Here is a 25108-nt window from a genome sequence, read left to right as displayed (position 1 = left end):
AAGTGTATGAGTTCATGATGCGCAATCCCAAAACCGGGCAAATGCGAGCAAAGTCGGCGAAAATACGCACTGTTTTGAATCAGTTCCGACGCCTTTCCAAAGCATCATTGTACAACTTCATTCAAAAGATGGCTCTGCCAAGGCAGTCTGGCATAAACAGAGCAGTGCTTGCCAAATTTCTGGAAATGGTGGACCGTTGTGCCATTATTCATGACAGGACTCTCCGAATTCGGGCAATGGAAGCCAAACGAATGATTGATCCAGACAACAAGCTGAACTTCAGGGCTTCGCAAACCTGGGTCAAAACCTTTAAGCGGAGGAACAGGATTGTCAGTCGTGCAAAAACACATGAGGTCAGTCGCGCAAGTCGGAACAGTGGCCATGAGGACCAGCTAAAAACCACAGCTGATGCGTTCGTCACCAATGTTTGGACCTAGATGGAGGAATTGCAATTATTACCTGAAAATCTCATGAACGCAGACCAGAGTCGGTTCGATAAGGAACTGCACAGTCACCGCACCTTGAATCCAAAAGGAGCCCGTCCTGTTCGAGCGGTTGTGGGATCTGATGCATCCACCAGCCATTCATATATAATCATGCCCGTTATCACCGCTGCTGAGGAAATTCTGACGCCAGTGTATGTCCTGGTGTTCGAACGGCAAATTCCCCCCACAAAAAGCCCCCGGGTCCGCCAAACATCAGATTCTTTGCCGGGAGGACAGCGAATATGTCGAAAGCGCAGCTGTCGGAGTTTTATAATAAAGTGTTCTGGGATAGCATTCCCAACAACAGGGAGAACATCTATCTCTTGCTACACTCGTGGACCCCAAACAAAGACGACGAGCTTTTCGATAAATTTGTTCCTGCAAATGTCACATTCAGGAAGCAATTGATCCCGGCTGGATGTACAGGACTGGTGCAGCCCTTGGACGTGTACTTTTTCCGTCCTTACAAGAACTTTGTCAAGTTCGTCACTGACACAATTGTCTTGTCGCACGAAACGAACATCTGGCACCGTGACAATTTCCTGCGTCTCCAGTCGTTCACGCTGTACCAATTCTGCGCTCCCCTGTTCCGCAACATAATTCGCTTTACTTTCTATAAAGCGGGATACCTGGGCATGGCACCGGAAGCATTCCAGACACCAATTCAGTATTGTTTCGCCCCATTATCACAGAAATGTGTTATCACTGCGCGTCGCTGGCTGTCGTCCCATGTGCATATTGTACTAACTGTTTTTGTTTGGATCATTCGATACTTTCTGCTCTTCATATCAATTGTGTGGCTTAACACTGTCATTTACATAGCTATCTCCCTTTCCCAAACAAATACCATTTGCTATTGCACACACAAACAGGTCATTCCTTCTGTTTGCCATAGTCTCTCATGTTCACTTTGCAGCCCCATAATTTTGCCCTACTGGCGGACTGCAGGTAATAACGTGGTCACTTCAAGATTGATGCTCTTTCAGAATATACTTTATAACCCGCAACGCAAGTGCCGATCACGTACTATTTGCTTGGAAGCTTTTCGATGTATTCTTATTCTGGCAACACTGTAATTTATATGGATGGCAACACTGACAATTCTTCTCATACTGATTTTTTTGTGTCAAACATCGTGTTCTGTGATGGGAATACGTTAGAGTTCATTATCTCTTGCCAATACAAAGAGGAACAAGCCAAATACTAAGTTTTGTGTGGTTTTCGTACGCCAGGCTCTGAACTTTACAGTCCCAGAACTTTTTCGTTACTGGCGGACTGCAGCTAATAATTTGGTAACTTACTAACTACCTGATGCTCTTTCAGTATATGTAACTCTTATTGCGCAATTCGAGTCTCGATATCGCGCCCCTTGCTTGTGAGGGAACTTTCTCTTATCATATTGTTGTTTATAACCAGAGCAACAGTTCATTCCATTGTGTTGGAACGTTTGGGGAAGGGGGGGCAACATCAAAGGAGTCCCGTATTCTCATCAAAAGAATATGGCAAGCTTAAACTGTGGCAATTACGAGTGATTATTTTTGCATTTTTTCCAACTCTACGAAATCGGTTTAAATAGCTTCGTGGTTCACGAGGTGCTGAAATTTAAAACCCGCGTAATTTAAAGGTTAATCACGACTTTTGGCATCGTTATATTACCGGTACTACAAGTATCTGTCTACTGTCTTAAAATCGTTGTTCATTGCAGAGTTAAACAGAACCATTTACATTACTATCCAAAGTAATACCTATTGCCTTTGAAGTACAGAATGTCACCTTCAGCACACTACTTCTGTTGGGGTGGGCGATCGACCACCCTCGCCCACCCTTAATGCCATCTCCGTGTACTTAATTTATTTAGTCGTGGACAGTGTTCACTTTTTTAAAAATTTTCTTGTAATTTTCTGAGATGTTTAAACAAAATCATGTTTAAATCTTAAAACATTACTTCTTATATTGTCAATAGGTGGCAGCACTTACAAAGCCAGCGTAATGTTACAATATTCGTAAACATATACAATATTTGTAAATTATAAAACAAGCTTACGTTTACAATATTAGTTTACTCAAAATATATTCTACATTTCCCTATCAAGAGACAACTTTTTAACAAACTGTTGAAAGTATTCCGACTAGCGCATGTAGAGATGAATAAACTTGGTATATGTTCAGATAGCAGGAAATTCAAGCTGTTACAATATATCAGTTGTGGTAAACTGTATACTTTTTGTAAACGTGATTTAATATCACGTCAAATTATTTCATGAAATAAGTTTAATTTAGAGGGTCGGGCCCAGTGTGCCAGAGCTACTGATTTTGCAGAAGATCCCCTGCTTTTTCTACGTTCTAATGATCTACTGCGAAAGAAAATGAAGAGTGAACAATCTCCTGCTTTTTCCTTACTTCGAGAAATTAAAGAAATATTATTAATATTGAATTTTCATTTTTTTCTTTCATAAAAAGAGGAAATTTCTTTGTATGTATACACAAAGCTTCGTAGAGCATATGGTTCTAGAGGTTTGCTGTATATAATATGAAAACAAGGATACAACTATACGTCATTTTGTATATGCATGATGGTTGGCGATCTTTATGACTTACTGTAAGATTTACGAGTATCTGTTGTTATAGATTGGGACTTGGGTTGGAAGAGTAGCTTAGATCACCTCTCCACGATTGTCAGCGAAAAATCGTCTTACGTCACGATCACCTGCGAGTGTATCATATACAGGAGCTGATCCAGGACGGACTTCTTGGGGGGGGGGGAGTTGAAATACTTATACTTAGAGCTACTTTTAAGAGCTCCAAACTCTGGGTTGGGTTTTATTTATATATAAAATTTAAAAAGTCCGCCCCCTGGATCCGCCACTGATCATATAGCTACCTGGTATACTATCGCTAGGTGCATGATAAGACATTTTCCCACCTCACTTTGCTCTTTCACTACGTCTTACTTCTTAGGTATGTATGAAACATTATTAATGTAAAGGCGGCATGAGGGTCTTTCTACCTCCAAAAGATTACCTAATCATCGGATAAAATTTTCTTTAGGAAACTTATCTTGAAGTAATTAAAATTCAAATTTATGTTTTGTATGTATTGTTTTATTTTGAAATGAAAGCAATAATGAATTCTGGACTGCTTGTTTGTCCACTGTCCCCTTAAGAATGGCTTTTTTTTTTTTTTTTTTGTTCTCCCCTGGATTTCCACTCAAACTCCGCAACTTTATGTGTCTACTGCTTTCTCCTGCTTTTTATCTTCGAGTCTTCTGCTTTTCTAACTGATCGGTCTGGCAACACTGGTCGGGCCGTAAGTTTTAAAATATACAACCATATTTCTCGGGCCTATAACTTTGTAAATATACTGTATAGTAAGGGACACTTCTGGATGGTACAGCCATATGGGGATTTCTCGCTTTCTTCTTCCCACATAGAGCCCACACAGACACACCGTTGAGAGTAGTGCTGTCGAAATCGGTTTTTGAAAAAACCGAAAACCGGTTTTTGAAAAAAGTGAAATTTCATAAAACCGAAATGTCGGTATTGAAAACCGCTTTTGCGGTTTCGGTTTTGAAACCCGCTTTTGCGATTTCGGTTTTGAAAACCGCTTTTGTGGTTTCGGTTTTCAGAAAATCGGTTTTCTGAAAAACCGAAAACCGCAAATGTCTCAAAAATTCTACAGCACTAACATCAAGTAACGACGAGAAAACAGCAAAGAATCTTTCCCCACACCGGCTCACAGTTGCCAGATGGAGGGAAATTTCCCTCGGCGGCTTAGGGAAAAATGATCAAAATTTGCAGAAGGAAAAGAAGGTATTTTTTCTTAAAATGTCCTAAAGTGTAGGGAAATTCTATACTTTTACAATTGGCAGAATAAAAAAAAATAAGTTGCAATTTCTCAAAGAGGCACGGCTATCGTTATTGGGAAGTAAAAAGATACAGAATAAAACATGATCGGTGTTTCCGTCTAGTATAAACTATTGCATGTGTCTGGGACTTGCGATAAGAAGCCAGTCGACACATGCAAAACCACAACATTCACATTTATCGGAGTGGCAACAAATCAACAATAAAATTGTGTATTGCGATAGAGATTTTCTTTCTTTCTTTTCTCTTTCTTTATATTAAGAAAGGGAGGTGGTGCCTTTTTGTTAACAAAAGAAAGAGTGGCAGTACTATTTTTAAAAATATGGGGAAAGAGTAATAATAATATAAAAGATGTCAGTCTAAGTGGATGATAATTCAAATTGAATTTCATGAGTTGCATGTGTAGTGATCTTAAATAGGGATATACCTTATTTCTATTGAGTGTTGGCTTATTACCCTATTTTAGCGGGTACCACTCGATTTTCAGGTTATATATTCGTCCCCCGCTTAAACATATCTTAATCACGAAAAACCACCCGCTTTTTGGGATTGGAGAAAAATCTAAGAGGACTTAGTTGATAAAGTGTTGGTATGGCATATTCAACGTAAACCGCTACACCTTTGACAATCTCAATCGCGATTGAGTTAAATTTGGACTCGCGCTCAGGCTCAGGCTCTGGGCTACTTGAGCAGTGCGCGTGTGCAGAATCATTTGCTAATAAGAGATCTGCTCTAATGCACAATGGTTTTCTTTGTATGGTTCATGTGTTTTCTATGTAATGTATTGGAGGTTCTATACGAATGAATATTCGTTTGTAGATGTTGTAACAAACATACTTGAATTATTCATGCCTTCACAAGCTACAAGAATGCCGAACGACAATTTCAAGAGTAACTTTAAAGACTCTTATAGAAGCGAATTTACGTTTCTTAGCCAGGGCAGAACTCAGTTTGAAGCAAAATGTACACTCTGGAAAACTGTTTCGTTTGAAAAGTAGGATGCAGGGAAGCAAATTGGACCTCCCCTGATTTTTATATATTTTGTAAACTAGATCACGAGGAACACGAATCTGAAGGCGTTTTGACATTCCGACTTCCGGAACTCGAGATATTAAAACTTAAAGTTTAATATAGACGCTATATGAAAAAAACACAATATTCTCTATACGAAACATATTATGTCCTGTGAGATATATAAAGGTAACCAAGAAAGTTCTGTCGCTTTTTGTGGAGTTCTGTGTAAAATTGACCCTCATACCGTGAGTTTAATGCGAATGGAGATAAGGCGAAGGTCAGTTGTTGGTGTGGGTATATCCGACATTCTACCTGGTTGTGGAAGTTCAGTTACAACGTAAACGTATGTAAGGACGGAGTGAATATAAACCTCCACAAAGCGTCATAGGGGCGTGTATGCTGTACGAGTTCCAAGTTGGATCAAACACCACTGTAGCTGGGCGGAAGATACCTCAGGCCTTTGGTGAGGGTGTCGTGATTACGCAGACAGTGCAAGGGTGGTTTAGCAAGTTTAAGAACGGTGACGAAACACTCACGAAAGACGCACCACACGTGCCGGAAGACCAACACATGTACAAAATGAGGATCTTCAGGTAGCAATTGAGCCGAACAGACATGTGAGGAACTGGTGCTAACATTCAATGTTAGTCGAGAAACCATTCGCCAGCACCTCCATCAATTTGGGAAGCACTATAAGTTGGGTCTATGTGTCCCAGATGATTTGTTTCCGGACCAGAAGGCTACGCGTGCAGACATTTGTGATTCTTTGCTGTCTCGTCTGAGGAAGGAGCCATTTCTGGACAGGATGTTGACATGTGATGAGAACTGGGTCTTGTACGAAGCTCCACGGCGCCGTCATCATTGGTTAAAATCCCAAGAACCGGTTCCAAAACAGCTGAAATCAGCAATGCAGCAGAAAGTCATCCTGTGTGTTTGGTGGACTGCTCACGACATCGTGCATCGGAAACTGCTACCGGGCGGTCAGAGAAGAACATCAATGCAACTGTCTACTGTCAGCAGTTGAGCCGTGTTCAAGAAAAACTCAAAACCCTGGAGCCAACACTTCTCAATCGCTAAGGGGTTCCCCCATTACGGGACAACGCTATGCCCCACATAGCTAGAATGAGCCGGAACACCATCCTACACCTTGAATGGGAAACACAATTGCATCCGCCATACTGTCCGGACATTATACTGTCCGGTTATCACCTATTCCTTTCCTTGGACACTCACTTTAGAGGACTCCAGTTCAACTCCGTAGTAGAGGTGCTAAATGAACTTGATACCTTCTTCGCTTCGCGGCAAACCAAGTTCTACCGCGAAGGAATCCATGCCCATTCCGAACGTTGGCAGAAGGTCATTGATACTGATGGATACTATTTCTGATCTTCCAGGTACGTCTTTGGTGACATATCGATGCTCTAAGTGATAGGTCAAAAAGCGACAGAACTTTCTTCGTTACTTTTATACATGTTACATAAAACTACTGTATAAGTTCTAGTATCTCGAGATCGGGAAATCGGAATGTCAAAATTCGTTCAGATAATTGCTAATTTTGGTCCAGTTTACAAAATATATAAAAATCAAATGGTGTCCTTTTTGCTTCCTGGTTACTTTATGTTCGAATATCTCGAGTTCCGAAATTCGGAATGTCAAAATTCCTTCAGATTCGTGTTTCTCGTGGTTTAGTTTACAAAATATATAAAAATCAGTTGGGGTCTAGTTTGCTTCCGTTTTCACTTGATGTTCGAATATCTCGAGTTCCGAAATTCGGAATGTCAAAATTCCTTCAGATACGTGTTCCTGGTGGTCTAATTTACAACATATATGAAAATCAGGTGGGGTCCAGTTTGCTTCCCTGCAGCCGAAAAGTACATTGAAAGTGTCGTCAAAGAAATAACTAAAAAAAAAAAAAAAGCTAAGGATCGAACGTCAGTATTTGTCACCCTAATTTAGCTGTGACTTGTACAACCATCGAATTATCCCTTTCGCACTGTGCTGCACTATTACCATAATAGTCTTGGAGCAAATAAAAAAAGTTAAAACACACATATAAATCAATACATTTGTCTCGATCGATAGATGCTTTCACAATTGTTAAAAGGTGTAATTAAAAACAGCAAACATTGTTTCTGCTTTGAAAAGGACAATCCCTTATAAAACCGCAAAAACGGTTTCGGGCGGCTTTCGCTTTCGAAAAGAGCTTTTTCGGTTTCAGTTTGGAAAACCGCATTTGCGGTTTCGGTTTTGAAAACCGCATCTGCGGTTTCGGTTTCGAAAACCGCATTTGCGGTTTCGGTTTTGAAAACCGCATTTGCGGTTTCGGTTTCGAAAACCGCTTTTGCGGTTTCGGTTTTGAAAACCGCTTTTGCGGTTTCGGTTTTGAAAACCGCTTTTGCGGTTTCGGTTTTGAAAACCGCATTTGCGGTTTTCGGTTTTCAGAAAATCGGTTTTCTCAAAAACCGAAAACCGCAAATGTCACAAAAATTCAACAGCACTAGTTGAGAGTGGCTGAAGGGAAGTGAGAGAGCACTGCAGCAGCTGGCGATGGACGATTCCTGTCCTTCATATAGTACACACAACTTATTTAACAAAACTTTTCACACTCTGTTGAACCTTCATCGGGTCTGCATACGAACAATTTATGTCCTATTTGATCTCATTGTCAGCCCAGTTGTAAACATGAATTCGACTCATTAAGATTCAGACAGTTGTCTCCATATTGGGCTCTTATACAGAGGGGAACTTGTATCGGTCTCATGCCTGAAGAAATGTAACAAAATTTCGCTACTCCAGCTTAGAACAATCCTGTAACAGTGCCACCTCTTGTTTGTTCATTTTCCAGCGTCCTGTGCGTGGCACTGTATGTCAGCCCCGGTTATGAATACCTCTAAGATGCTCAAGAAATATCAAACATGTAATAATCACCAAGGGCGCCCATGTTGTGGTTTCCAAGGCGGGGCAAGTACAAGCAACGTTTCAAATTTTGCTGTAACTAATGTAAAAATTCTATTGGGTTTTCGATATTCCCAAGTACAATTTCCTCTTAGGGAGGGCGAACGCCCCACCTTGCCCCCTTGATGGGCGCCCTTGATAATTACGGCTGTAGTTTAGATTTATATACAACTTTTCCGCTTATTTATTGAAGGAGCCTTGTTTAAAGCAGTTTTCACGTCCAAACATATTACTTCTGATCCTACCCTAAAATTAGATTTTTGAAATTCCCCTTACCTCGTAAACAGATGTTATTTCGAGATTGTATATAACAGGCAGGATACTATAACTGACCACTGGTGCACATAATATTGCAGATATCAAACACGCAGCAAACTGTGTCCCGTACAGGTACACCTCTGCTGGTACGCCCAGGAAACCAACAGTTGAGAATACACTGCAAATATAGTAAGCAAATATTATTTTTCGACACAGAATTTATTTCCGAAGTAATTGTTGAAGTCAAGGACGTACACAAGGAATGGTTCCTAGGGTCTGAACCCCCAAAATCCAGACTTTCCTGTAAATTTAGTCTAATAAAAGGGGGTAATTTTACAAATTTTAATATAACTTATTCTCAAATTGAATCTGGAAAAGCTTTGGAGCCCTCCTGAATTCCTGTGCAAGTGCCTGGTTGAAGTATATTACTTTATACGTTACACGTACCTTACTAATAGTGACATTGCCATTGGAAAGACCTTCATTTTCCTACTGGCTAACAAAACTTCATTTGCCGTTTTTACTTGTTTTCCACAGAAGCTGTAGAAAATGCCAATTGAAAGAGAGATCACCAGCATTGCCACAAAGATAAGATAATCATAGTCCAGTCCCTGTCCATAAGAGCCGTAGGAATTTTGAGGTGGACTAAGTTTCTCTTCAGATCCAAGTAAGACACATCTCAGTGATGGAAAAAATCTTGGGTGATCATCTGGCAACCCGGGCATAAGTTGGCAAATTGGAAATTCAATATGGCGGCCATGCGAAAATGCCATATTTACCTAAAACACGAATATCTCATCATTAAATGAAGCTAGAAACTTCATTCTTGCACCGAATTCAAGATAATGAACATCGTAATCAAAAAACATTCGTAACGTCGAAACATAGTGCCGCCATTTTTAAATATGGCGGCAGGTTTTTCGAAATTTCAATTTTTTTTGGTACACTATTATCATTTATTCGAAGATAACTACAAAACTATAAGAGATACCATAAACGTACCTGAAATAAACGGGATAGAGCATAATGAGAGCTTTCCAACGGTACCAATATATTTTCTCTATCTTTAAATTTGACGGAGTTATTGAAATTTTAGTAGCTCAAGGTGTTTGGCTTCAGATTAAGTTAAGAAAGGTTAAGCGCTACAGCAAAACTATCCATGATTTTTCTGCACAAGTTTTAATGCTGATAAATTACTCTAAGATCTTACAGTGAGATTTCTAGGTAAAAGTGCAAATGGTTAATAATAATAATAATAATAATAATAATAATAATAATAATAATAATAATAATAATAATAATAATAATAATAATAAATCGTGGTTGTTAAAATAATAATTCAACAATTTCAGTAGAAAAAAAGCAATATAATTAAAAGTGATATAAAGTTAGTACACTAATACAAATAATAATAAAAGCACCGTATTTATAATATAACAAAGCTTTATGAAATTACTTGATTTTGGTTTTCTTACAACCCTGTGATGAAATATCTTGATCGGTCTTGTTGAGGGCAACTAATTAAATGTTATTAATAAGTTCGTTGCATATTTTGTCTACATGGATTGAGTTATAGTTCGTAACGTTACCGATTATTACAAATCATTTTGCACTTACAGAAGGTCGTACAACTAACAATTTTTTTAGGCATTTGCATCGTCTTGTAGAACAGCTCTTGCAAGTACATGTTCGAATAACATCTTCTGGTAGCTCATTAATGCTAGTATCCGGTGTGAGCGATGAATCATCTGCATTGTATGTCCATCCAAAATGCGTTGGATCTAATGGTTCTTCTGCGCCTAACACTGTAGAATACGAATATACCATGGAAAGGATCTTTTCAGGTGACCCTGTAATGACGAACTGGTGCAAGGTAATTCCAGTAAGCTATGAAGACTACTTTGATTCATAATTTCAAATCGGAGAGTGTCAAATGTCTTAGATCTTGAGCCTGATTTTACAACCCTGACCAAATATTCGAAAGTTCCAAGCACTCAGCAAGTTCCAAGCACTCAGCACTTGGAGGAAGACTTCGTCCAAATTTGCACAGATACTTTTCCGGTTCTGCCTTAAGAGCGGACATTTTGTTACCTATCTTACTGGTAACATCAGACCCTGTAAGAAAGTGTGCTGCAAGAAGGGCATCTGTTGCTGCACCTATTTCATTGACAAGTGTGTGAATTGGTATAATATCGGATCTCGCTTTTCGCATCCATAATTCTGAAAGTCCATTTTCATGTAGGATCTTGTAAAAATGAATCAGTAAAACAAACATATCTGTGTCATTTGAGAGCACTACAACGCGTTGCATCCCATGCTTAACCGCATGGAAAACGTGAGGTTTAATGCGTATGTCAGTCTCCTCAACAGCTACTTTGAGAGTTCCTGATATTTCCGTGAATCTCTTATCTTTGATTGATACAGCTGGAATAGGGCCACCGTCAAGCAAGACGCCACTGAGAATAGTTTCCCAATCTTGATTTATTGTAACTGTCTTCAAAAATTCAGCCAGAGCAGCCTGAATCAAAACTATGTTCTCAGATGATGCCCAAAATCTGTCCATCTGTACAGGAAGTGTTGTGGTAATGTTTATTGATGTCAATGGTAGTGGCTGTACAGAAGATCTTCTTTCCCTCTCAGCACTTTTGATTGATGTTGGAAGATAGCTATCAAACACATAGTCGACACGGCTGAATTTGCAGGCATTATTTACAATGATGTTAAGTGATGTGAACAAGTCTTTAAATGTGACATTTCCTTTAACTTTCAGTCTTCGAAACTGGTTCATTGCATCAACTACAACACAGGTTTCGAGAGGATCATTTTTCTGGAAATTTATGGCCGTGGTATCTAATCTTTTTATCAAAATATTCATAAGCTGAGACTTTGAGGGTTTCGTAGTGGCGCCGTTTTCATCTAGTACGGGTGAAGGTGAAATATCATAACTAAGAATTTCTGCCATTGACAATCCTCTCTCCTTGGCAATTTCTACTTTTCTTTGAACCAGTAATTGATCCTTAATAACGCTTCTCACAGTTTTCTTTTTCATCTGCATGCTAGGTTGTGTTATACTTAGAAATGTGGGAAGATTTTGTCTGTGAATGGGTGCCATCAGTGATTTCGAGCGAGATATAAACCTTTCCTGTCGGAATGTGGCAAAAGCTTCTTCGGCAGTCATCAAAAATTGTAAAAGTTTCTTAGCACTCGATTCCGGGACACACTCATTGGTTAAAAGGCTGTGAAGCTTCACTTCACCATTCACAATATATGGATTTTTTCTGCTCTCAATGTACTGGAACATGTTTTGGATGCTTTCTTCCATTTTGTTCCTGAGCCTTCCCGTTAATTCATGATGCATTTTTAACTCATAATCACGTATAACATTAAGAACAGACTGAAATGCTTTTCGTATGAGCAGTACTTCATGGTAAGCAAGCTCCCATTCTGCAATATATTCCTTCCTTTTTGTTTGGCCAATAATCCCTCTACCTGATTTTTGAGAACGATTTATTGTCTGTTCGAGAGCCATGTCAATACCCACAGCGTTAAATTTTCCACTTGTCCTTCGTACAACAAAATGTCCTTGTTTGAACTTGTTATATATTTCAGGATGGCGTGTTTCAAGATTCAGCATTTGCTCAAAGAATAGTGAACCCCATCTCAAATAGTTTATTCTGTCAAATACCTGAAAAACTGGAAGGATATATTTTAGTGTTTGAAGATAGAGACTCCAATTACCTTCTCTGTCAGCTCTTATGAGGTTCTTTAAAAGACATTAGATGTAAGAACCCTTCAAGGAATTGACACTGCTCAGACATCCTTATCTGCTCTTCAGTGAAAACATTTAAGGCTTCCAAAACTTCCTGTGATGCTGCAATCAGCTCTTTAAACTTTGCTTGCGCATCTTCTGTTGTTGAGTGATTCATAGCAGTAAGAACTTCTGCAACTCTTGTAGATAACTGATAATCATCGTCAGAAGTATGCAAAAATGCTTTCCATTTTAATCTCTCCACAACTTCTGCTAACATTAACATTCCTTTGAGTGACCTTAAATAATTACTCCCTTGAAAGACACTTTCAGCAACTTTAACACCAAACACGTGATTTTCGATGAGAACATTTTCTAATCCACTCCCATTTATGTACTTACCAATACAACAAAGTAAAATTTTGGTCATATGGGAAGATCCCAAGAGCAGCATTAGGTTTGGAAATTCATTTGAAACTAACTGAATTTCTGCTGCATTATGAAAAACGCCTTCATCACATGAAATTGGCAGAGCTGGTTGATCGAGAACTGAAAGCAAGCTTTGAAAGTTTTTCATACATGAATATAAAGTATCATAAGATGTTACTGGATAAGGCAAAATAGGGAGAAAACCAACTTGTTGTAGTGGAACACCAGCTTCTGAAATAACATCATGAATTCCAGACCATGCAGGCACGTAGACAGGATTTCGTAATAGGGGGGGTCCGAGATATGAAATACTGTGGTTATCACACCAGAGTTCGATTATTCTAAACTAATTTACTAGTAACATATATTGGTTCGTTTAGTCAGGATTTCGTAATGGGGGGGAGTATGATATGAAATATTGTGGTTATCACACCAGGGGCTTGATCAATTTAAACATTTTACTAGCAACATATATTGGCAGTGGCGTATTTAGGGGGGGGCTTCCGGGCTTAAGCCCCCCCCCGAAATCTTACTTACTATAGTAAAGTATATGAAATATCTTGCAGAATTTTCACATTTTCAGGCAAAGCCCCCCCCCGAAAGTTAGCAAAGCCCCTCCCGAAACAAAATCGTAAATACGCCACTGTATATTAGTATGTTAAGACTTTAAAATTATGACATATTAGTAAGGGCGCCGATTTCTCTGTAAATTGGGGGGGTCCATTCAGATGCAGAAGGCATATATGAATATTTTAAGACAAGTTGCATTCAAATTATGTCAATACATTGTATATTCATAAATACAACAAGGGGGCCCACATGACCTGTGGGGGACGGGCCCCCTCGGCCCCTCAGGATCGGCGCCCATGCATGTTAGTAAGTATTTTAGTAACAAACTATGAAGAAATCTCGAATAAAAGAATATTTATAAAAATATGTTTTTAAAAAATTACAATATCTACGTTCCTTCTTTTGTTCATCCAAATATAACAATTTTCCTTTCATTATGCTCTCAACTATTTAAAAAAGTACGTATCCAATATTGTCTTGTAAAATATTTTATAATATCTGCGTTCCTTTCTCTGTTGAATCAAATGATAACAGGGCTTGCTTTCCACATAGCTTTTTTGTTTTATTATTCCGTCAATTACTGTCTGTTCCAAATGACAAGTTAAAGGAGCAGTAGAAAACCTTTTCTGAAATAACATGTTTGATACTGGAAGGATGCGATTACGAAAAATTATTTTTATTTTTAGCTTTATATTTTATCTTTATTTTTAACGCTGATTCTTCCTATTTATTGTTTCTTTTTGTTTCGTTCTTCCATAATTTTTTTATTTCTGGTCTCGAAGGGGGGGTCCGGACCCCCCGGACCCACCCCTTGGCTACGTGCCTGAGACCATGTCAATGTTTTTTTGTTTGTCAATCCTCCAACAGCTTGCAACATACTTATCACTACCTCTTCTTTCTTTATCTCATCACACGGCAAAGTGTAAGCATCTTCAATGATTTTAAGATCCTGTGGAATGTTCAGCGGTGTTGATGGTTTCTGATAATCTCTAATTTGTTGACATGGTAAAAGGACACCAGTTCGTTTTCTGAGTTTGTTAAGAGCTACTTCAGATAGTTGTGGCTTACTAGGATTTACACTTGCAGTTTTCTGGAATAATACCATAACAGTATCATGCGTACCCTGTAGACCGGAAAGGCTTGCCTCTTCGTGGTCAAAGTTATCCATAGCACCTACAGTAAAGTTACTACTGACAAAATGACTTGGAAGTGCAAGGTTCTGTGAGCATGCCATCATAGTGTATTGTGCAAGATTATGACGAGATTCCATAACTTCATTATAGCTGACTGATAACCCAGCTTTATTGAATAATGTTATCAGCTGTTATGTTGTTATAATGTTATCACAAGTTCTCGTGTACACGTCATCTTGGAAGTACAAAGTTGCTGCAAGGAATAATTTAGCACGATTCGTTTCACTTATTCGATATTTTTCTTTGATATTATTGTGTTTCAAATTTCCACAAATAATACATGGAAGACTGGCAGAATCCACCTTAGGAGATGGAGGGTTACGAGACAGTACGTCCCCTCTTAATCTTTTATATCTTGATGTTGACGAATCTTCCATGACGTCTTTCTTTGGTTCTACTTGCAGATTGGCTTCGTTCTCTCGCTTCTTCTTCAGCAAACGATTTTTATGAGTATAGTTTTTGTAACACTCATTTGGACAATGATATTTGAACTCAAAATCTCGTCCAAGGACACTGATTCGCTGGAAGGTCTCATCTTGCCATATTTCAGCTGCATCCAAGACTGTTTGTCTTCCTTCTATTGTAGTTGTGGTTTTTTCTTTATTCTTATGCTTTTGGCATATGATGCATTTGGAACCATCCACTTCTGTTCGGCTTCCGCTTCCACGGCCTAATTGTAGGCCAACAGGATGTTCATCATCATTCATTTCAATAAATGGGTCAGCTGAGTACTGAAAAAAAAGAAACAAAATGTCAATGCCTACATTTAACGTGTAGGTGGGTTAAACACTTGAACATTACACCAAAATCACGCGTTTAAAAATTCCTTTGGTAGGTGAAAATTCAAGGAATATTTTAATTAAGATGCGGATTTAATTATAATAATGTCCCTTATTGAATAGTGATAAAATTATTAAAGAAGTTCCTTAGTTAGTAATATAAACCAAGATTTTGAACACTGCTTGTTGCAAACATTGCGACAAAGGCTTTGGAGTAAGAACAACAACAATCGTCCATGTAATCAAAACGAAACTTGATTACTTTCATTTGGAGAACTTATTTCTTTTCCAACACGCAGAAGATATATCAAAAAAGCCATTCCACTGACTTAAATAAACTACCTGTTCCACTCGAAATTCATAGATTTAAAGTATTTACCCACTATTTACACACATTTAGCAGATAAACATTCTTTGCACTATCATCCTCGTGTAAACATTACTCACCAATGTTTGCAACCCTCAGGACAAAATGTTACTAACTTTTACACAGCATCATTTTGTGAGACTTCATAATATTACCCCCCCCACACACACACACAGATTCGAAACCACAAGAGGGTTGAAATGGATTTTTCCCCCACTTGAGGTCACGAAAAAGTGAAATTTACTTAAATTCCCTTTATTTCCATTTGAAAAGTAACTTTTCCCCCTCATTTCTCCGCACATTTCACACCCTGCACACACACACACACCTCCTTAAAATGTTATATACTAACGTAAACCCCATTCATTACTACCAAACCAGTGTTACTTCCAACGAAACCATAAATTTTAAAAGGGCGTGTCAAAAAATAACGAAGAATGTTCTTACCTTTTTGAGGTGATGTGAGGTGATTTTAGTTTAGCATCCCTTTTCAGCAGCGAGGCTATATGAGACGTGGACCTACTGATTAACGTGGAATCCCAACCACATGAACTCCCGCCGGGAATCGAACCCGGGTCTCCCACGCCAAAGGCGCGTACGCTAACCGCTTAGCCACGAGGGAGCTCTCTTACATTTTTGAATCTCAACTACAAATATGGTTTTTCACAATGTATATGGAGGTTACAGTAGATCTTAGTCGTACTTTTCTGGCACAGTCTACATAAAAATAAGGCGATGCCGATTTTTAATTATTACTTTGGATGAAAATCATGAGGAGATTGGTTTCACCTTACTAAATTTAATCTGAAGCCAAACACCTTGAGCTACTAAAATTTCAATAACTCCGTCAAATTTAAAGATAGAGAAAAGATATTGGTACCGTTGGAAAGCTCTCATTATGCTCTATCTCGTTTATTTGAGGTATATTTATGGTATCTCTTATAGTTTCGTAGTTATCTTCGAATAAATGATAATAGTGTACCAAAAAAATCGAAATTTCGGAAAACCTGCCGCCATATTTAAAAATGGCGGCACTATGTTTCGACGTTACGAATGTTTTTTGATTACAGTGTTCATTATCTTGAATTCGGTGCAAGAATGAAGTTTCTAGCTTCATTTAATGATGAGATATTCGTGTTTTAGGTAAATATGGCATTTTCGCATGGCCGCCATATTGAATTCCCAATTTGCCAACTTATGCCCGGGTTGCCAGATGATCACCCAAGATTTTTTCCATCACTGGGACGTGTCTTACTTGGATCTGAAGAGAAACTTAGTCCACTTCAAAATTCCTACGGGTCTTATGGACAGGGTCTGTATTAGTCCAGTCCCTGTCCATAAGAGCCGTAGGAATTTTGAGGTGGACTAAGTTTCTCTTCAGATCCAAGTAAGACACATCTCAGTGATGGAAAAAATCTTGGGTGATCATCTGGCAACCCGGGCATAAGTTGGCAAATTGGAAATTCAATATGGCGGCCATGCGAAAATGCCATATTTACCTAAAACATGAATATCTCATCATTAAATGAAGCTAGAAACTTCATTCTTGCACCGAATTCAAGATAATGAACACCGTAATCAAAAAGCATTCGTAACGTCGAAACATAGTGCCGCCATTTTTAAATATGGCGGCAGGTTTTTCGAAATTTCGATTTTTTTTGGTACACTATTATCATTTATTCGAAGATAACTACAAAACTATAAGAGATACCATAAACGTACCTGAAATAAACGGGATAGAGCATAATAAGAGCTTTCCAACGGTACCAATATATTTTCTCTATCTTTAAATTTGACGGAGTTATTGAAATTTTAGTAGCTCAAGGTGTTTGGCTTCAGATTAAGTTAAGAAAGGTTAAGCGCTACAGCAAAACTATCCATGATTTTTCTGCACAAGTTTTAATGCTGATAAATTACTCTAAGATCTTACAGTGAGATTTCTAGGTAAAAGTGCAAATGGTTAATAATAATAATAATAATAATAATAATAATAATAATAATAATAATAATAATAATAATAATAATAATAATAAATCGTGGTTGTTAAAATAATAATTCAACAATTTCAGTAGAAAAAAAGCAATATAATTAAAAGTGATATAAAGTTAGTACACTAATACAAATAATAATAAAAGCACCGTATTTATAATATAACAAAGCTTTATGAAATTACTTGATTTTGGTTTTCTTACAACCCTGTGATGAAATATCTTGATCGGTCTTGTTGAGGGCAACTAATTAAATGTTATTAATAAGTTCGTTGCATATTTTGTCTACATGGATTGAGTTATAGTTCATAACGTTACCGATTATTACAAATCATTTTGCACTTACAGAAGGTCGTACAACTAACAGTTTTTTTAGGCATTTGCATCGTCTTGTAGAACAGCTCTTGCAAGTACATGTTCGAATAACATCTGGTAGCTCATTAATGCTAGTATCCGGTGTGAGCGATGAATCATCTGCATTGTATGTCCATCCAAAATGCGTTGGATCTAATGGTTCTTCTGCGCCTAACACTGTAGAATACGAATATACCATGGAAAGGATCTTTTTAGGTGACCCTGTAATGACGAACTGGTGCAAGGTAATTCCAGTAAGCTATGAAGACTACTTTGATTCATAATTTCAAATCGGAGAGTGTCAAATGTCTTAGATCTTGAGCCTGATTTTACAACCCTGACCAAATATTCGAAAGTTCCAAGCACTCAGCAAGTTCCAAGCACTCAGCACTTGGAGGAAGACTTCGTCCAAATTTGCACAGATACTTTTCCGGTTCTGCCTTAAGAGCGGACATTTTGTTACCTATCTTACTGGTAACATCAGACCCTGTAAGAAAGTGTGCTGCAAGAAGGGCATCTGTTGCTGCACCTATTTCATTGACAAGTGTGTGAATTGGTATAATATCGGATCTCGCTTTTCGCATCCATAATTCTGAAAGTCCATTTTCATGTAGGATCTTGTAAAAATGAATCAGTAAAACAAACATATCTGTGTCATTTGAGAGCACTACAACGCGTTGCATCCCATGCTTAACCGCATGGAAAACGTGAGGTTTAATGCGTATGTCAGTCTCCTCAACAGCTACTTTGAGAGTTCCTGATATTTCCGTGAATCTCTTATCTTTGATTGATACAGCTGGAATAGGGCCACCGTCAAGCAAGACGCCACTGAGAATAGTTTCCCAATCTTGATTTATTGTAACTGTCTTCAAAAATTCAGCCAGAGCAGCCTGAATCAAAACTATGTTCTCAGATGATGCCCAAAATCTGTCCATCTGTACAGGAAGTGTTGTGGTAATGTTTATTGATGTCAATGGTAGTGGCTGTACAGAAGATCTTCTTTCCCTCTCAGCACTTTTGATTGATGTTGGAAGATAGATATCAAACACATAGTCGACACGGCTGAATTTGCAGGCATTATTTACAATGATGTTAAGTGATGTGAACAAGTCTTTAAATGTGACATTTCCTTTAACTTTCAGTCTTCGAAACTGGTTCATTGCATCAACTACAACACAGGTTTCGAGAGGATCATTTTTCTGGAAATTTATGGCCGTGGTATCTAATCTTTTTATCAAAATATTCATAAGCTGAGACTTTGAGGGTTTCGTAGTGGCGCCGTTCTCATCTAGTACGGGTGAAGGTGAAATATCATAACTAAGAATTTCTGCCATCGACAATCCTCTCTCCTTGGCAATTTCTACTTTTCTTTGAACCAGTAATTGATCCTTAATAACGCTTCTCACAGTTTTCTTTTTCATCTGCATGCTAGGTTGTGTTATACTTCGAAATGTGGGAAGATTTTGTCTGTGAATGGGTGCCATCAGTGATTTCGAGCGAGATATAAACCTTTCCTGTCGGAATGTGGCAAAAGCTTCTTCGGCAGTCATCAAAAATTGTAAAAGTTTCTTAGCACTCGATTCCGGGACACACTCATTGGTTAGAAGGCTGTGAAGCTTCACTTCACCATTCACAATATATGGATTTTTTCTGCTCTCAATGTACTGGAACATGTTTTGGATGCTTTCTTCCATTTTATTTCTGAGCCCTTTGTACACAACGAATTGTTTTCTGTTTTCCAAGTAAGATTTAAATAGATCAATAAGTTCGCTGCTGAAGCTAAATTGTTTAAGCTTGCTGAGCAATCTATTATGATTTACGCTGTCGAACGCTTTCGCGAAATCTATGTATATTACATCTACTTGTCCCCCCAAGTCTAGTGTTTTACTTATAAAGGTAGATATTAGACTAAGATTTGTGACCGTTGACCTGCCTGTAAGAAAGCCATGTTGTGATTCTGATATAGATGGTCGCACGTGTGCTATTATCCGCTGGTATAAGACTGTTTCATAAATTTTAGCAAAGGTGCTTAAGATTGAAATGGGCCTATAGTTTTTAATTTCTCTCTTATTATTATTCGATTTCGGGATAGGTGAAACTCTCGTTGTTTTCCACTCATTAGGAAATTTTCCTGATTTAATTGACAGGTTAAATATGATTTTCAACGGTGTTAGGAAGTGATCTATACAACTCTTTACAATATAGCTTGGGATTCCATCGGGTCCTACTGCTCTTTTGGATTTCATCTTTTTTATTATATTAGTAATTTCCTGTATTTCTATCGATGATATACGCAGTATATTTAGACCGTTATCTACCCACACTAACTGTTCTGTTGTATTGTCTTTACTTCTACTGTATACAGACTGAAAGTAGTCCGCAAACTCCTTAGCGATTTCGTCGTCTTTGTTTATCTCTTTACTATTATTAGACATGAATTCGGCATTTAAATGCCGTGTCTTACTTTTTACAAAATTACATAATTCGGATGGATTTTGTTCTAAGGATGCCTCGGACATTAGTACAAAATTCTTATATGCATTCCGTACCTCGTTTTTAATTTCCCTCCGTAATCTATTGAATTCTTGTTGATGGAAACTTTTACTCCCCTCCCTCTTTTTTAATTTCGTATGATGATATGTTTTTGATTTAATTTTCTTAATTATATCCAGAGTAAACCACGTTGGATAATTTTGCGAGGATTTTGTTTTCTTTGGAACACAGCGGTCAAATATGCTATATATAGTGTCGTAAAAGCATTTAACAGCTTCGTCTACATCATTGTATCCTGTAAGATAGTCCCAGTTTACCCGCCCAAGTTCAGTGTAAAGTTTTTTGAAGTCTGCCTTTCTAAAATTATATCCCGTTACATTACGCTTAGATTTTGCTTGTTTTAGACGACTCAATTGTATTTCAACGTTCAGAGTAGGGTGATGTTCATCTTCTTTGACAAAGGGATAAGGTTCTTTGCTAACTTTTACGTGGTCTAAACTACTTAGAACTAGATCAAGAGTTTTACCGAATTTATTATGTACATTATTAAATGACTGTAAATTGTTAAATGACATGAAATTTTTAATGCATTGTAGTTTGGCCGGAATTTTGAGATAACTATTGTAGTCATTGAAATTTCCGTCCGGTAAATTGAAGTCACCAAGTATGAGAAGGGTACAACCTGATGGACATTTTGAATCAATTATGTCGAACACTTCCTCATATTTTTCAGTGGGTGACTCCGGTATAAAATATTCTATATATAGTTACTTTTTCGCATAACAATTTAACCAACAGACATTCTACATATTCATTTGATAAGCAATCAATCATTACTACTTTATACTTTTTTAAGACCGCTAACAGTACTCCCCCTCCCTTGGTTTTCCCTGTTCTTTTGTTATCTCTATCTGTCCTATACACATAATAGCGATCGTCAATAATCATTGAGTCATAGTGTTCTTTTTGAAGCCAAGTTTCACAGATTGTATAACGAAATACTTTGGATAGTTTAATAATTACCTGTACCTTGGGCAGAAAGTGCTCATACATGTGCACTATACTTAGTAGAATGTCAATTTAATATTAACAAAAGAAGAATGTTTTTAATATCTGTAAGAGATAGATAGTATTATGTCATTAGTTGCTATGTAGTTGTTTTATGGATACCTAATCATCTTGTATGTGTGCATGACAATTTGAATGAAAATACATAAAAGTGTATCAACTAATAAACCATTTGATACCGTTCATCGACTTTATAATTTTGATAGAAAAGGTGAGAATAATAATATGTATAATTATTAAAGATATTTTTACATGCAAACTATTACTACCACTCGAGATTCATATACCATCGATTGAACCAGGTTGACGACTACCCTTGGTGAGTCGTTATAATTGCAATTAGGTCAAAGTTGGACGATAACACATTACAAAGGAACGATGACATCTTTGTCCTTAAACCTCTGCAATTTTGCATATAAATGTTTATGAGGGTACACTTCTCCTTCTGTTTGTTATTTCTAAGAACGTTGTCTCTATTTAACACAACAGAAGTTTCAGGAATAGACAAACTGGTTGATCCCCGCCCACATTTAGAAATCAAGGGTGGATAACTTAACGAAATGTGCAATATTTACATTTTGTTATCTGTTACGGTTACTATTTTGTAACCCATTTCTGCACCTAGTTAATAACGTTTTTAGTCAGTGTAACTTTTAAAATGGTACGCTCTGAATTATGTTACGCTGAGTAACGTTACTCAATGGAACATTCTGCATTTTGGTATTGTAGTTACGGTCACCAAGGGATTAGTGTTACTCGAAATACCCACGTAGGTCGTACCTGCTTGAGATTGTTAAGATAAAACTGGTTCCACTGAATACCAGTTCTCTCTCGAACCCAATGGGTTTTGTTCCTTGATTTTAGCGATATGAAACGTATTGAAATTCTGCAGAACATTTTTGTGTAAGTAGACATATTTTTGTTATGATGAGTACCATTTCTATGTTTCTCTTTTCTTTATCGGTTATCTTTTGTACCTGTATTTCATCTTCTTCAATTCTGATGGTCTTGGAGTTACGCTTGAGTAACGTTTAAACATCCTTGGCGACAGGGAGTCTAAGGTTGGCTTTAAAATAATCTCCATTATACTAGTAAGTAAATTCCACGTTTTTCAGTCTGATTTCTTTTTCCTCATACTTAAGATTCAGTAAACACCTTAGGCCCCCCAGGCACATGTCCTTTGAGAATAGCATTACTTTGATTGCTCTGTATTTAAAAAGAGGAAAAAGAGAGATGATCAAAGAGTGAAGTTTTTAATGTAAGCTTATTGATAAGATTTTTACTTCTTGTGATGACACTGCCGATAGTTGAGTTGATTTGGAGTTTAACGTCCTTTTCGGCAGCGAGGCTTTATGAGACGGGACCTACTGATTAACATGGAATCGAAACCACATGTGCTCACGCCGGGAATCGAACCCGTTTCTTCCAGGCGAAAGGCGCGTACGCTAAGCGCTTAGGCATGAAGGAGCTCACTGCCGGTAGTCACCATATATGTTTATTTTACAACAGTCTTGCACTGACCAATGTGGTTGAAGCTCGAGCTCACTTCCCAACAAGGATCGAACCCGGAGCTACATACACCAAAGTTACACATATACTGGCCCCCAGGGAAGCAGGAAGGCCATTTCATTTGCTTGCAAGCAATTTAGTTTATAAATCAAATACATATCAGACATCAGTGGCGTAGCGAGAAACTCATCAAGGGGGACCAACACACAAGATTTGGTAGAAAGGATCTTCTGAGGGGGTGCACCAATAACTACCAGTAGGCCTACATTTGAATTGAATTGAATTTTTTTAAGTGCCTTTAGCACCTGTGGTGTGAATGAGGAAATACCCTGGAAATCCTAAGTATCTGTTCTCGGTGAATCCTTTTGTTGAACGTTTAGAAAATTGACTTAAACTATCGATTTTGCAAAACTTCCCTTTGATTTAAGCCCAAATCGAAACATGGCAGAGGAAAATTTCGGAAAGTGTTGCTATTTTCACTTCTAGCTTCTCACTTTAGGTAGTGTATATTTACAAGGGAGGGGGTGCACGTGCACCTTTGCACCTTTAAACATATTTCTATTTTATCTTATTTTTGTAAAAAAAAAAAAAAAAAAAAATCTGCCAGAGAAAGAAAATTGTCAAAAAGTGCTACCCATTCAGAAGACTATTTTCTTCTCATGTGAATGTTTTGACTTCTCGTGGCAATGTGGTAATCTACAGTTTATTTTGTCTCATTTTCTCCCTTTGATTTTTAATGTTCAATTTATTGTTTAAATGCTTATAAGTTAACTTGCAAGAAAGTGTCATAGTCGAAGGTTGTACTACTTGTAGAACTGATATTAAAAAGTAAATAAAAGAATTATCATGGAAACAAATTTTCCATGTTGTATTCAGAAAACAAACATAGGGTTCTTGCGGTTCTGAAATTAATATATCGCAGGCATTTGTTGATATAGTAGCCAACATGTTGGTTCTCACCAGGTACATTCGTGAAGTGTCCCCTCGAGTCGAGATTCGTGTAAAATTGATTTAAATACAAAGTTCTCTGCTGTCTAATGTGTATTGTACTAAATTTAGCTGCCCATGCCGGTAATTGGCATATTTATGGGCCTTCATATATCCGGAATTCTATCATACACTACCATAACGCTCGGACACAAAATGTATTTTAGTTTCTTTAGATGTTACTCACTGGACATGAATATGGGCATATGAAAAACAAATTGGATCAAGTACTGCTTCTGACACATGTTACCCATCCCGGCCGCCATCTTAGATCCGCCATATTATATTTTACTTTTGGTTTCTCAAATGGAAATAGGTGCAAGTGTTACATCGGACATTTACGTTTACATTCACTGGTGTAATATATTTTACCGTAGCTTGTACCATTTGGAAGGTATTACATGTTCATTCCCTCCAGCCACTTTGCGAATAGACATTGCAGGTTAATATTAGTTACGCTTACGTTTTTGATGTTGACAAATCAAAACAATTTCTAACTGGTAAACTCCTTAAAACAATCTTATTACATTTCCATGAGTGATTGTTATTACTTCCATGTTATACTATAATAAGGAAGTATTGTATTACTGTCAAAATGCCTAATGTAGATCCAGATACGGCCAAATTTTGGTAAAGACCTACCATTTCCGTATTGACATCTGTGTGTCTGCATGTATATAAGTTCAGAGAATATTTCATCAACGATAACACATAAAAGATTGCATATACACACGGGGCCCTGCACAACTTTCTATTTGGTTCAATATGAAGTGCTTGACATTTACAAGCTACGATAAAACTCAGTACACCAATGAAATTCCGAGAAAAGTTTACATTAATTTGATGTATCATTTGAACCTATTGCCATTTGAAAAACCGAAAGTTAAATCCAAGATGGCGGCCAAAGTGGGTAACATATGTCAGAGAAGGAGTACTTGATTCAATTTGTTCTGCATATGCCCATATTCATGTCCAGTGAAATCTAAAGAAACTAAAATCAACTTTGTGTCCGAGTGTTATAGTAGTGTATGATTGAATTCTGGATATA

The 25108-nt window shown here is 37.6% G+C and overlaps 1 protein-coding gene across 1 annotated transcript in view; it reads right to left on the bottom strand.

The window, feature by feature from the left end:
• The window catches only part of LOC145674953 (guanine nucleotide-binding protein G(f) subunit alpha-like), a 179498-nt gene that overhangs the window by 140574 nt on the left and 13816 nt on the right, over positions 1–25108 (bottom strand). The window contains exon 2 of the mRNA XM_081745252.1: positions 8594–8753. Coding sequence (XP_081601378.1) covers positions 8594–8753 — 160 coding nt within the window. The remainder of the gene's footprint in view (positions 1–8593; positions 8754–25108) is intronic.

This window comes from Thermobia domestica, chromosome 18 (assembly GCF_964235325.1).
Source record: "Thermobia domestica chromosome 18, izTheDome1.hap1.1, whole genome shotgun sequence".
NCBI classification, from domain to species: domain Eukaryota; kingdom Metazoa; phylum Arthropoda; class Insecta; order Zygentoma; family Lepismatidae; genus Thermobia; species Thermobia domestica.
Note: the sequence above shows the minus strand (reverse complement) of the source record. Positions and strands in the feature narration are given on the sequence as shown.